Source organism: Petromyzon marinus, chromosome 20, assembly GCF_048934315.1.
Source record: "Petromyzon marinus isolate PM22_M1 ecotype Great Lakes invasive population chromosome 20, UKy_Petmar_22M1.pri1.0, whole genome shotgun sequence".
NCBI classification, from domain to species: domain Eukaryota; kingdom Metazoa; phylum Chordata; class Hyperoartia; order Petromyzontiformes; family Petromyzontidae; genus Petromyzon; species Petromyzon marinus.
Window position 1 is genome coordinate 6,983,041 of NC_133686.1, and position 15,866 is coordinate 6,998,906.

A 15,866-nucleotide genomic window follows, 5' to 3' on the forward strand; every position below is an offset into this window, starting at 1 on the left:
CTCTGCTGATGAGACAATTCAGAGTGTTGCTTGTACTGAATCATATTTGCTAAAAATATGCACTCCTAAACTGAACTAAACAATTTTTTTTAATTTTACCAGGTAAGGCCCACTAAGCTACATAGCTCTTTTTCAAAGGCGACCTGGCCACAAGTGTGGCTTATCACGTGGAAATTTATAGCAGCCAAATACTATAAACGCATATTTCCAAACGTGGAGGGAAAAACCGAAGGACCCAGAGATAAACATGCAAACTCCAAATACACAGACGTCAGAGTCGGGGTCAAACTCACCATCTCCTGTATGCCAGACGATGTAGTTAACATCTCACCACCGCGGTGCCCTTAGACATAGCATCCAGTAGAGTGTGTGGCAAAATTAAGTACCCAATCCAAATGCATCGTCTCCCGTAATGTTTACTGACCGTACATTACAGCACATCGGCAACAGCCAGGCAAATTTCATCTAGAACTGATACATTGGCCGACCCATAAATCTTTGCATTGAAAATTTTGGATATTGTGGGTAAACAGTCATCTAGGGCGCTGTGACTCTCACCAGGACAAGTGGATTGAGACACGAACGAAAGGTCATCTAGGAATGGGTCCATAATTTGGTTCGCATTTCGAAGTTTCCTCTATCCACATAGCTTTACTTTGCTGACTGCAATATTATTAAACCAACAAATGTGTGATACTGGATGGTAGTGGTGCAGGTGCAAATGCACAAATAACACTCAATACATTCGTCAATAACACTGCGCTAAAAGATGAGCAAACGTTTCTGGCAATGGCCCTTCACAACAGAGAGATAGAGGTCAGATAGAATGAAAGAATAATAGTTTGAGACTCAGCTATACACAGTGGGGCACTGACAGGGATTTAATTTTCAGTCTTGGTTTGGACGAACAGCCATAAACTGCTATAATACGAAGTTACCCACGACTGCAGTTTATATTTAGTAACAGACAGACATTTGAAAAGTCAAAAATGTACGTATAAAATAATTTCATTGAGTAAATTTATCAAACGTACTTATGGTTGTATAAATTCTTGAAATAAAATGTATAGTGCAGTCTCCAACTGCAAATCACTCAATTTCTCTGGCCTCTCGCTCTCTGCTAGAAAGAGGGGTCATTGCACTGAACATGGGGTAGTTTATTTCATACGAAAAATTTCGCGACACTGCATTATAATCGGTACGTGTACATCGCTTAGCCAGCTCGTCGAGCAAATTTGTAATGTGGTGATGTACACTGAATGTGGTTTTTTTGTTATTTACTTATTTTGCAGCATTGCTGTCCAGAAACTTGCTGTCGAAGCAAAGTTTGTTATTTATCAATTCTGGGAGAACAGCTCCCTTTGGAAAAGGTAAGTGAATGAGACGTGTTCTGAACAACTTGGAAGCAATGCTTGAATGATTATACTCCCGGGTCTCCCTCTTTGCACCACCCTGATACTCCGATCCATCTGCTGACTATCCGGTCCCAAATCAACTACAAGGTTGCTCTCAGCCTTTTCAATATCCCCTATAGACTCATCGCTGCCTCCCTTCCCTCTCATCTCATTATACTCCATTTCACTTGCTCTCTGCTCCAGCAGCCAAGGCTTTCTGTGGCCCCCAGTCGACCTCCGTCCAGTGGGAGGCTGCCCCTTCCATGAATTCAAATTATATTGTATACATGAGCATGAAATGTGACTAATTCAGTGATTTATCGCCTTGGTATTTCCGTCCACTTGCTTGTTAGTGAACCCTAAACCGTATTTATTTAGAATGCAATATCACCTCCGCTCAAGGGGGGTATAAAAACATTGCGCACTAAAATAAAATGCGAAGAAAAAGGAAATAATGTTGAAGTAAAAGCCGCGAGAAAATAGCGAGTCTTGCACTGCCTCCTGAACACACCGAGGCTCGTGGCGTGCCGGATCACCGCCAGCAAGGCATTCCAGATCCTCGGGGCAATGCATGAGAACGCCCCGATCCTCCAGCGTCCAGCAGAAGAGCCGACGTCGGGAGAGTCCTGCTCAGAAGAGAGTGGCGGGCAAACCCCAGTCGTATGGCAGATCGATCGGGCCCGCAGGTACATTGGTCCGAAAACCATGCAGAGCTTTATAGTGGCGGGACACTGCAGAAATTTGCTTTGTTTGAGTTTTAAGCCGCAAGTCCACCATCAACAAATATATCCTCATGGCAAACATCACGCAATGTAGAGTGCTTAATGGGAATGACCTATTGCTTAGTGATGCAACCACAATGCTTTGAAGTGCATTGCTATATGCTTTGAAAGTGTTTGTATTTTAATGACTGGATCTGTGATTAACCCGGTAAGTATGCTTATTGGGTTATGTAAATAATTACAAATACCGTGATAAGGTGGGTAGCGTGGTACAGTGGTTATCACACTGCACAATTCATTCCGTGACGTGAGTTTCATTCCTAGTCACGGCGAACATCAGTAGTGAGTGATATCTGAACCGGTCCTGGGTACTACCCCGCCCCCCCCCCCCTTAATGTACTAGGATGGTGAAGTATGGTCAAATAATGTCCATGTCCAACATGGTTTGGGAAAGCCCGATTATTTTATTTACATAATGAAAAAAACATTATTTACCCAAGAATGCCTCGCTGAGTCTCGACAATCTTTTCCAGGAAAGTCCTCCATTGGCATGTTAATGTCAATAATCATAACTCAATATAATCATAAACGTCAATGTGGTGAATGTAAATAAAATGAAGCAAACAATGTCTCATTCACATGCAGCATTTATCACTCCACGTAAAAACAAATACAAAAAAATTGCACACAACCCAGCCACCGCACATTGCCTTCCGGGAGTGCCAAATTTCAAGATAATTGTTTCAAGACGAGAAAATTCTGGATCGATTTTGACATACAGTGTCTCATCTGCAGAATCAGGCTTCGTTGAATCAATGCTGGTGAACTGCCTATCTTAAAGACAAGGACCCACTGTTTAAGATGCAACGTTGCATAATGCATAACGCTAAATAATAACTGGTCGAGAATATAAATAACAAAGTAGATAAGCACACAATATGTCTCCATCATATACTGTATCTGAATCTCCACGTACAAAAATTATTTCTTACATAACCAATCAGCCGCACAGCCTTCTGGGAGTGCATCATTTCAGTATCGTTATTTGAAGACCAGCAAACTCTGAGCTGGTTCCTTCAATGAGTAGTTTGCATGTGAGAGAAAGCTGGAATACCCGGAGAAAACTTATGGCTATAATACCAAAAGCACTGCACGGATGCATTCAAAAATCCATTCCTGTACAGTATTGGCATCTTTTAGCCATCTTGCTCGAGATGTCAATTGTTGTTAAAAATGTAAATATAGAATATTCAGATACAGCCAAGACATGGACTCATGCCATAATTTTGATATATTTGTAAGAAACCCACATAACAGCACGTATTATTCAGTCTCTCGTAGTGTACATTCACGGAATACTACAGTCGATTATACTGTGAAATGAGACTTGACATTAATTTATAATGTTAAGTAGTTGCCACGAGTTTCACAGTACTTTTTTTGTTCCACAGTACAGTATTTACAAAAGGATGTTTTTATTTTCCAATCGCAAAACATGCACACACCCTTTAGGCAAAATCTGAAAGTAGTTCTGGCGGTTTTATGAGTGCTCCTGAGAAATGAGATTAAATATTACGGCCAATTATCATAACCACAGTTATTCTGCCAACGGAGAGGGGGGAACTTGTTGTGCAATGATGCCAAGGGTGCACGATGGCTTATCGCACGCTGCAGCGGTACCGCAGGGCAGCTTAAGGGAGGCACACCCTAGTAACACACTCCGAGCACGTCTGTGAATTTCAATAGGGGGGTAACTGTTGTAACCTTGCAAATCGATAGAAGTACGTATCATAGAAGCTCGCCCAGATGTGGAAGAACCATGATGAACAGAGTGGAACAACGCGGACGTCTGAAATAAGGATCTCATTCCAGATCCAATGATCGCATCTCCTGGCTTTGACATTCCTTGAAGACACCGATGTAACCATCAACCGCATCAGAACATCAACAGACCAATGGGCACTTCTCCTTCATGAATGGAAATCTAAGGACAAGCCATAGTGCGACAGTGTCCATGCAACCCAAACGACGGTCCATGTAGTGAACTCCTGTTTTCTGCGCTCCCTCAGTGGAGGAATAACAAAACGACACAAACTCTCTTCTGAATCCCTCTCGCGGCTAGGAGACCTTGACATTGCCACGTAGTCAGTGGACAAATTACCATCCGTACGCAAGAATGGACCGGAAGGGGAGTACAGTAACGAAATTTGTAACTTTGTAACTAGCTCTCAGATGTGTTTCCGGATCCTCTGTGCAGCTGGAATTTCTAGGCAAATCATTTCTATTTATATTAACTATTTTTGTTTATTCTACCAGGTAAGGGCCACTGAGTTATATAGCGACCCGGGTCACTAAAGATAACTCAACGAAGTCGCTTATTAACGTGGACATTTATAGCAGGCAAATACTCTAAACGCATGTTGATTGTAAATGTGGAGGGAAAACCCGATGGACTCGGAGAAAAAATCCACACGACTACGGGCAGAACATGCAAACTCCAAATATGCAGGCGTCAGGGTCGGGACCGAACCCATGAACTATATTCCAGCCAAGTTAGTTAACATCTCTTGGTTCTGGGGGCCGCCTGCACCACCACACTGACCAGCGTGGTGAAGTATGCTCAAGCAACCCCCCCCCCCCCCCCCATGACTGACATGGAGTTCGAAATACCTCATCCAGCAGTGGCATGATAATGATATAAAAATGATGTGTGCATGGGAACACCCTGGTGGGCCGCTGGCACATCCCTCAAGAAAGCAGATTTGCAAAGACCCACCCATTCACTCACCCAGTCACCCACTCACCCACTGACTCACCCAGCCACCCACTCACTCACCCACTCACCCACCCACTCACTCACCCAGCCAACCACTCACTCACTCACCCAGCTAACCACTCACTCACCCACTCACTCACCCAGCCACACACTCACTCACCCACCCACTCACTCACCCACTCACTCACCCAGCCACCCACTCACTCACCCAGCCACCCACTCACCCACCCACTCACCCACCCACTCACTCACCCAGCCAACCACTCATCCACTCACTCGCTCACCCAGCCAACCACTCACCCACTCACTCACTCACCCAGCCACACACTCACTCACCCACCCACTCACCCACCCACTCACTCACCCAGCCACCCACTCACCCACTCACTCACCCAGCCACCCACTCACCCACCCACTCACCCACCCACCCACCCACTCACTCACCCACTCACCCAGCCACCAACTCACTCACCCAGCCACCCACTAACGACTTCAACACAAATCTCACCTGGACACAAGAATTGGAGTCACCGGACCTGGCAAATAACTACCTAATTACTACCCCACACAACAGCAGCCCCTGGTTTCAACCTCCCCAGTAAGCTTCAGGACTGGTCACGGGCCATTCCTCGCCAACTTGCACTGATGAGGCATAAGAGCAAGCACCTCCCGATGTGGCTGTGGGGTGGAGAAAACCATGCACCACATCCTAGAAGTCTGCCCAGTCCACAAACTCAGAGGAGCTCTACTCACCCTCAACACAACAGAACCACAAGCAACCACTTGGCTAAGGGATTTTGCATTTGCTAAATAAGAATCCCGCGCCGACCACTATGCCGTGTAACGCACCCTCTCGCCGTGTAACGCAAGATGTTAACTACCTCGCCTGGTATACAGGAGGTCGTGAGTTCGATCCCGACCCTGACGCCTGTATATTTGGAGTTTGCATGTCTCTCAGAATTTTAACAATTTCTGACATGTAGAGGAGTATAACACATTTTTTGCTCACCCATCTTTCCCTGGAAACACAAACATTGTAAACTTCATTCTACATTTTATGTTCTTATCAGCTTTCTGCGCCTGTAGGTATGTACAGTGAGGGAAAACAAGTATTTGATCCCCTGCTGATCTTGTACGTCTGCCCACTGACAAAGAAATGATCAGTCTATAATTTTAATGGTAGGTTTATTTGAACAGTGAGAGACAGATTAACAACAACAAAAATCCAGAAAAACGCATGTCAAAAATGTTATGAATTGATTTGCATTTTAATTAGGGAAATAAGTATTTGACCCCTCTGCAAAACATGACTTAGTACTTGGTGGCAAAACCCTTGTTGGCAATCACAGAGGTCAGATATTTCTTGGAGTTGGCCACCAGGTTTGCACACATCTCAGGAGGAATTTTGTCCCACTCCTCTTTGCAGATCTTCTCCAAGCCATTAAGGTTTCGAGGCTGACGTTTGGCAACTCGAACCTTCAGCTCCCTCCACAGATTTTCTATGGGATTAAGGTCTGGAGACTGGCTAGGCCACTCCAGGACCTTAATGTGCTTCTTCTTGAGCCACTCCTTTGTTGCCTTGGCCGTGTGTTTTGAGTCATTGTCATGCTGGAATACCCATCCACGACCCATTTTCAATGCCCTGGCTGAGGGAAGGAGGTTCTCACCCAAGATTTGACGGTACATGGCCCCGTCCATCGTCCCTTTGATGCGGTGAAGTTGTCCTGTCCCCTTAGCAGAAAACACCCCAAAAGAATAATGTTTCCACCTCCATGTTTGACGGTGGGGATGGTGTTCTTGGGGTCATAGACAGCATTCCTCCTCTTCCAAACACGGCGAGTTGAGTTGATGCCAAAGAGCTCCATTTTGGTCTCGTCTGACCACAACACTTTCACCCAGTTGTCCTCTGAATCATTCAGATGTTCATTGGCAAACTTCAGACGGGCATGTATATGTGCTTTCTTGAGCAGGGGGACCTTGCGGGCGCTGCAGGATTTCAGTCCTTCACGGCGTAGTGTGTTACCAATTGTTTTCTTGGTGAATATGGTCCCAGCTGCCTTGAGATCATTGACAAGATCCTCCCATGTAGTTCTGGGCTGATTCCTCACCGTTCTCATGATCATTGCAACTCCACGAGGTGAGATCTTGCATGGAGCCCCAGGCCGAGGGAGATTGACAGTTCTTTTTTGTTTCTTCCATTTGCGAATAATCGCACCAACTGTTGTCACCTTCTCACCAAGCTGCTTGGAAATGGTCTTGTAGCCCATTCCAGCCTTGTGTAGGTCTACAATCTTGTCCCTGACATCCTTGGAGAGCTCTTTGGTCTTGGCCATGGTGGAGAGTTTGGAATCTGATTGATTGATTGCTTCTGTGGACAGGTGCCTTTTATACAGGTAACAAGCTGAGATTAGAAGCACTCCCTTTAAGAGTGTGCTCCTAATTTCAGCTCGTTACCTGTATAAAAGACACCTGGGAGCCAGAAATCTTTCTGATTGAGAGGGGGTCAAATACTTATTTCCCTCATTAAATGCAAACCAATTTATAACATTTTTGACATGCGTTTTTTTCTTGATTTTTTTGTTGTTATTCTGTCTCTCACTGTTCAAATAAACCTACCATTAAAATTATAGACTGATCATTTCTTTGTCAGTGGGCAAATGTACAAAATCAGCAGGGGATCAAATACTTTTTTCCCTCACTGAAGTACTATCAGTCTTTTACAAAATCACTGTGCATTGGGCAAACGCGTGCATTGAATTTCACAAGAAGCCATTTTGGAGTGATTTTTTCCCCCACTCCATTGCGTTCCAGTTTATTGAGCCATATAATATGCTTCTGGAAAAAAAAAAACCTGTCTCTTTGGGACCAATTAAACTCAGCTGCAGATTTTGATTAAGCATCGGCAATCTACTTGGTTAGGCTGCGAGAGTCGTTTGTCTGCAGCATGGGTATTAATTTTATCAAGACTAAATAGAGTTCCTGTCATCAGCATCTCACAGGCCCGCCTTATAAAGTGATTGAGTAAACTTTGGTTCATGAGATCTCCCTTCAGGAACACTGTAAAATGTATGCTAAAATCTGCCTTCAGCAGAAAGACAACAGGGATCCCATAATGCTTCGCAAACCAATATCGCATCACCATTTCTGCGCACAGTTTGCGCATATTCTGTGCATAATACCAATGTGGGTACAATTCCACAAATTGCTTACATATTTATCTCATCATCATGAGCCATGATAAAGCCACTGCTGGAAAAAGACCTCCCCCCAAGTCTCGCCATCTCTTTTGGTCTCGCGATATACAATAACGCCTGGAGTACTTGTACATTAGCTGGTTTTATCGCTCCATCTTCACAGTCGGTGTTCGCTCTCAGGCAATTTCTCTCCTTTGGCTGCCGCTCTGTCATTAGTCTGAACCACAGGGCCATCAACCTTGCTAGCAGCTTGTCCTGCCCAAACCAACTTGACTTTCCTCAATAGTCGACGTGATGTCTCTCTACCTTGTGTATGTTCTCTGATCCATGTGCTCCTCTTCCTGGCTTGCATTGTAATCTTAAGCATGTACATTTCCATGCTTCACACAATTATTTGGCCATTATTCGCTCATCATTATTATTATCATTATTATTATTCGTGTGGAGGAGTTGGCCAAATACCCTCCGAGCTTCGTCGAGTGGAGTCCCTTCCACCAGCAGTGGCTTGAGGAGGCAATTGCAAGGCTGCACCTTTACTTCATTTATTATTATCAGACCATTTTCAATGCCAGTACAATAATCAGTTGATGCTTGGTTTAGTTTTATATCCCACCAGCCGGATTAACCCTGGTTCGCTTTTGACTGTGCACAACACCAGTAAAAAAAATGAATGTGAATGTTAGTCTGTGCCCCCCCCTCCTCCCCCACAAGGTCAATTCGGCTTGCAATTAATACTCAGCACAGTGTGGTCAGCACTTGGATACAGCGCCAAATGGACCTACATAATAATGCTGGCCCCACCACACACTCGTGTGGCATTGCCCCCTTAATAAGAGATTACTCACAAGAATGTACTTACATCCAAGAGTATGCAACAGGCTAAACAAAGGAGCTTTGTGATTGAGCATGGTTGGCAGGGGCCCTCGTGCAAGGAATGAAATGGAGCCCCTTTTCCAATCTTCTCCCCCCTCTACGTAGCTCGGCACCTGGGCTCTGGTCCAGTTGCACTGCCTAGACACTCGGATAGCTACATCCCTGTATTCACAATACCCATTGCATTTTCAGATATACACATTGCATTTGCAGACATGAAAATGCAATGGGTATTGCAGTGCCTACCTTATTACAGACCAATTGAGATGTTATTGGTCAACCCGTGCTCTTATAAATCTCAAGGTTCATCCAATAAAGTCCCATCACAAGGCAGAAACACAAACAAATAGACAAAAACATGCATTTCCCTATTGAAACGGCTGTACGCAGTCTGGACCTGAAACCCCAATTTCCCTTTACAAGGATATAGGTAAACCATATGGGTTGACGGGTATATAGTACTGGAGGTGCATGATGACTGTACTTGAATTGTAATGGGCATTGTAAGCTCATCGTCGTCATCATCATCACCATAAGCCATTATCAATCCACTGTTGGAAGTAGACTTCATCATCACCATAAGCCATTATCAATCCACTGTTGGAAAGTAGACTTCATCATCACCATAAGCCATTATCAATCCACTGTTGGAAGTAGACTTCATAATCACCATAAGCCATTATCAATCCACTGTTGGAAGTAGACTTCATCATCACCATAAGCCATTATCAATCTACTGTTGGAAGTAGACTTCCCCAAGCCATCACTATCCCTCATGGTCCTACGATGTAACAAGCTAGTGTAAAACCGGAATTGTAAAGCTTTCATAACCGTGACGAATAAACAACTTGTTCACAGCCACCAACAGACGGGCCACAGCCGAAGCTTCCAGAGAAGCATGGTTGACCAACTGGAGTCCCCAGAGGCCATAGCAACGATGCTGGTTCCAGGTAAAATAACTAAATGTTCCCTCTGTATTCCGATCACACCAATGACACATTCTCGCTACCCTTGGGAAGCAAGCAATCCTGGTTTGCGAGCAGACAAGCCCGAATCTCTCATCGTGGATTTACCTGGCTAAGTTAGCACTGCTTGGGCCTTGCAGCCAGCTTATACTGGACCACGTGGGCAGGCTTTCATAAGGGAGCTGCACACTTTTTTTTTTACCAAGGCGGACCTTAGAAAAAGTCGTGATAGCACAGTCGGAATTCGGACTAAAGATGTGATATCCAAAGGTGTTTTTTGCACAGAGCAACTTCAGATCAATGCGTAACAAAGGCAGCCATTTCCCCCCCCCCAAAAAAAACACCCCAAAACTCTTACAAATAACATCTTTAACTGTCAATGTTGTCCGATTTTTCTGAAAAGACCACCTTGACTGGGTTAATGTCTCGATTGGGATGATCAGCATTTTACATGTCACCATCAGCTTCTTTGCGAATGGCCGTGCGCGGTGACCGTGAACCTGCTGTTTGGAGCAGCTGCAAAGTGAAGCCTGTGGCGAGGAAAAATGGTGTTGCTGTTCGTCGTGTGCCACTCGTCTTAACGCTGTTTAACTATTTAATCGTCTGTATAAAAGCCCTGAAGCACTGCTTTATTCCAACGAGGCATATATTGCAAGAGGAGAGCTGTGTATGCCGACATAGGTGTTGGTCAGGGTGTCATTAACTGCAATGCCTTTATACATGGGAGTTATACGGTGTCGAGAGTGGTACATCACAACCCATCTTTCAAGGGCCGCATAATGAAGTTGACATCCGTTATAACACATTTCAGTAGAATGCGGATATAAGCACACTTGTGTGCTGTCTGTCTATGTGTGAGGAGCGGTGGGGGAGTGGTTAGCATTCTGCGCCACGATCCTGGTAACCCGAGTTCAATTCCCGCTCATGGCCAACACCAGCGACGATTATATGAACCGGTCATGGGCCTCCCGTGGGTCGACTCACCCTTACACGACTACCTGGTGCGGTGTTTAACAACATCGGACAGTGGGGAGACAAAGGCCATGTTGGCCTTCATTGGTGCTTGCTAGCAGCTGGCAGGAATCCCTCATGCCTCATTAAAATCGACGTGACTTGTATAGTTTCGCTGTATTGACAGGTATAATGGTAGTTGTACCAAAGCGCCTCCGTTTCATTGCTGTTAAATTATTTAATGCAATGTCACTTTTTTTGTTTGCTTGCAGCTTCCTGGTGGACTCTGAGCAGCAACTGAAAAATCCACACACTTGCGTGTTTCTGGGTGTTCAACGTTGTATTTGTGAGCGCAGATGCTGTGTCCATGCTTGGTGTTTGCAACGGTTCCTGGCACTTACACGCAACTTGTGCACACGCGCGCGCGCGCACAAACCACGTTTCCTTCGACATTGACATTCAAGGAAAGACCAGAGATCAATGTAACAGGGTTCGTTTTATAGAAGTGGTATTTAAATGCACACGTACGTACTGTTTAGCTGTGTGTTGTAAAACAAACCGATTTGTGGCACTGTGTTTGGTTGAAAACGCAGTGGACACAGCTGACCTGGATAATGTATGCTGATTTTGGTAAATGATGTCTGTCGGTGTGTATTTGCATTCTGTATCTTGATAAATTCATATAATATTAAAGTATATTCATTCCATGGAAAATCACGATATAGACGTTTACAGTATTATAATAAAAATGTTTTCGTAAATTCAACAAAGTATCAATAGAATGTTCTATATGGTCAGTATACCACCGTTAATTAACATGTAAAGATGTTTTTAAATTATAGTTTTACATTACAACATAATACATTTTTCATAATGTATATCCACTATAAATTCAAATTATGAATTGTGATTTAAATAGGAGTATTTGATTATTTCAATCATCTCGTGTTGCAAACCAGACCCTATGCGTTGAGAGAACGGACAAAAATACACAATTACTACTGTGTGGGTTTTCTGCGGTTGAGCTGATGGCTCCGGTGATGTGTTCGCTCCTTATACCGCGTCTTGTTCGTCACGGTGTTTGAGGAGTTCAGGCGCAACAAGGAAGTTCCCAGCACATGGAGAAAAACATCAGACAAGCTAAACGACCCGCGGTACAACGCGAAAACACATTGACATCGGAGACCTATAGGGATTCATTATTTACGACTTGCTAAAGTTACACATAAAGTGATATCCCTTGGTTACATAAAACATGTTATGTAGATAAATGATGCATTAAAGGCAGAATTGACTGGAGCTAAGCAAGTTTCGGGTCATGTGAGTTGCAACAGCTGACCCGAGTGACACAATCTCCCTATTGATGGCGATATAACGGAGTTGTGCATCTGCACCCATCCCAAAGGTGTGAGAAGAAACATAGCCACGCCACCATATCTCAGCTCGGCCACAGTTTTTGCCCCCAATGCTCCTCTCACAGCAAATATATGAAATCTGACATTTTGACATGTGGAAATATTGTCGTAATTTTCGGTTCCAAAATCTGACGTAAAGCCTTAGGTATAGCATTCACTTAAAATAATTGTCACCCACTGTGCTGATAGAAGTACGGCTTTATCATACTGCAGTGTTATTATAAATATTCATTTTGGATGATTATAGGTAAGGAAAGAACTCGCAAATAATATTTCATATTGGAGAAGAAATTGTCGCAGTGGGAGAAACATCGTTTTGGTGAGATATTTTCTTACCTATAATTCTTTTTTTTAATTATCGTGGGCGATGGCCACATTTGCTTGCTTTGACGCATGTTGGAATTTGAACGTCGTAAAATAATTTACAGCACAGGGGGAAGCCGTACCAGACACCAGCAGTGGTGTTCAGATAAGAATTGGGTGGACCAAAGGCTGACGATGAGTTCACTCCATGCACTTGAGCTGCTTTTATGAGCATGCAACTGTACACATGTCATTTCAGTTGCATTAATGTGGCACTGAGGGGGGAGGGTAGAAGTAGTCGTCGGCAGCCCAGAGTATAACACTTCTTTCTGGGGGGTCAGATGTTGTCCCTGCTCCCGCATATGAGCTTGTTCTTTTCTCCACTTATTAAATGCGTCTGCTCATTTGTTGAAACATTATTCTGGTGACTGATCTTTTTTTTTGCACAACAGCTATGGGAAATGTACATCTTGCAGAGTTATGGTGGTTCCATTTACTTGTTAAAAACACCTTGCTCAGTGGTCGAATGATTATGACATTCTCCAAGTTGACATACGGTAGTTAGAAAATATATAAAATTAACATAGAGACATTTGTACCCACATTTAATATCAGATATTATACATATACAGTACATGATCGTTGACTGACTGGGTGAATGTTATACATTTTCATTACCTTCGGGTAAGACAGCAGGGAGCAGTAGGGCAGTGGTTATCACTTCGCTATAAACCCGGTGACCCGGGCTCAATTCCCGGCAACGGCTAACATCAGTGGTGGGTGATATCTGAAACAGTCCTCCATCAACCAGCAGTGACCAGTGTGGTGAAGTATGATGAAATCTTGATTTGAAGCTTTCGTGACTGCAAGGAATCCATACTCTTTGGGTCTTTCGGTAAAGTCACGTAGGTAGAAAAATAATAGATCACGACTTTTCGGACGCTTGTGTCACCTAATGACGGACGCTTGTGTTGCATCCGAAACCTACGTGACTTTACCGAAAGACCCAAAGAGTATGGAAGTATGGTGAAACAATGTTTATGGACAATACAGCATGGGACGGACCTTCTCCAGCAGTATATTGTTATCGAGGGCGTAAGGTTTTTTTTTCTTTTCATATAAGGGTTATTAAGTTGAACATTTGCACAAATATATCCGTCTGCTTATGCTGTAACCTTAAAAATAAAATAAAAACATGCATATTTTTTTTTATTTCTTTTACACCCATAAACACAAATTACAGCCTGGAAATTTATTTAAAATCACAGGTTGAGTCTAAATTTCTAAATTACTTTAGGTCTTATGCTCAACACTTAAAATACTGTGTACATCATCAAGGAACACATTTTCGTGCCCTGTAGTGTGATGAAATATCTGGAAAGCGGATGGAATCGCAGTTCAAAATTAACATGTCCTCATGGTCAAAGCCATTGATGCCACTACTGATATTTACTCATATATAATTGTCCAACACCTATTACATATTGCACTTGTGCAAATCATTGTTTCATGTCTCAAGAGTAATCTTGCAAAAAATATCCACTCGTTCGCCGCATGCTTATCTGCAATGGTATCCACGAAGCATAGTGACAAGGTAACCAATGTTGTTTTTGAAAGTGTAGTGTTTGATTTGTAATGTGGGGAATAGCTGTATATTTGTTGTCGTTCATTTCATAGACTTAGCATCACGAACGAAGCGCAGCTGGTGATTTGCGTTGACATTTCTGTTGGCTATACATCATGTTATTATCATGATCATGTCAAGAGGGGGAAAAAAGGCAGGCGATTAAATGCATATCAAATAGCATGTAGGCACCACCGATATACCCATCTGTGTATAATGCAATTCATAATAACATGGACTACGGAATTGACTTTAGAGGATCAGTTGCTATGGGAACCACTCCAAGAAATTACAAGCACATGCCAAAATGACTTTTCAAGGAGAAAAACCATTCATGCTCCCCTATGATAGTGATGGAAATGTGAAGGTGTCATACCATTGACACTTCTGTATTATACGCTAATTTAAACAATACATTGCTGGGCATTTTAATTTGGAAGCTCAGGGTTATTGTATCAGATATTACATTATTCATGGTGGAAATCTGCCGTTTTTATGGGTTTGTGATACCGTGCATCGTTTTCATTTTTCACGCAGAATGTGGACGGAATTGTTGGTGCAAAGTTGGCAATAACCAATTTTTCAGTAAAATATAAGATAGAGGGGCGGACTTCCACAATTGACTTCTCACGCCACTTGGTCGAAGGGATTTCGCTAGAGGGACCTAAAGAGATTAGTTTGGACTACTCTGCTACACCGATCAGACGTCTTAGAAGTGCTGGCGGTACCCACACTTTACCCCAACACACATGGGACCAACACGCGCCGTTTGACAATGACGGCCACCCTTCCCTACTGGGACATTTCTCAGTCCGCCTCCGTTGAGCGGAACACACTGCTAGGTGGGGACGATGGCTGACGGACGAGGTAGTGACGGAATAGCGGCCAAAGGAGAGAACGCCTATGGCAGGCTCATGTTGCCGTGAACTGTAGCCGAATAGCTCTGAGCCAATCTTTATCGGCGCATGTCACGTGTCAAGGTGCAGCCCTGCAATTGTTCGCTCGCGCCACTGCTGGCGGAAGCACCTCCACCAGAGGGGGCTCTAGAGGGTATTTGGTCTACTCTTCCTCGCTGGCCAGACGTGATGAGATAGGTGGGAGTACCCACACTTTACCCCACCACTCGCGGCCTGCCGATCAACTTAGCTATGTTGTACCAATTTATATAATTCTGGGTGAACAGATGCGGACGGGAATCAGGGTGCTGCCAGTCAATGAACTTGCGGTAATATTTAAAAATAGAATATGGAACCAGCTACCACCTACGGATTGCAGGTCCAGTGGTGCTAACCATTACACACCACGGGCAGCCCGTATAGCAACAATACAGATGACATACAATCAATTGCAGTATAGGCTTTATAAAGGACACTCAAACGTGGCGATACTCGTCATGATCGTGACAATGTAATATCGCGTGGCTGTGTATTTAGATAGTTTTGCTGCTATACATTTCAACACGAGCTTTCATTTGTGGCCAGGTCGCTTCTGATGAATAAGTTAATACCTCAGTGGGCTTTACATGGCAAGATATGAATACATTTTCTTTTTATTCGTAGAAATGTTTTTAAAGTTATTTGTGTCGTGGTTTTTTTTTTGGGGGGGGGAGGGGGGTCTTGTTTGTTATTGTAACGTTCTGACCCATCCCT

General features: G+C 43.7%; 1 protein-coding gene across 1 annotated transcript in view; it reads left to right on the top strand.

Moving 5' to 3' along the window:
* Positions 1-13,012, top strand: part of LOC116944154 (N-terminal EF-hand calcium-binding protein 1) — a 39,766-nt gene extending 26,754 nt beyond the window's left edge. The window contains exons 11-13 of the mRNA XM_032957631.2: positions 1,293-1,370; positions 9,818-9,909; positions 11,148-13,012. Of these exons, the coding sequence (XP_032813522.2) occupies positions 1,293-1,370; positions 9,818-9,909; positions 11,148-11,176 (199 nt within the window). The 3' untranslated portion in view covers positions 11,177-13,012. The remainder of the gene's footprint in view (positions 1-1,292; positions 1,371-9,817; positions 9,910-11,147) is intronic.
* Positions 13,013-15,866: the final 2,854 nt, after the last annotated feature.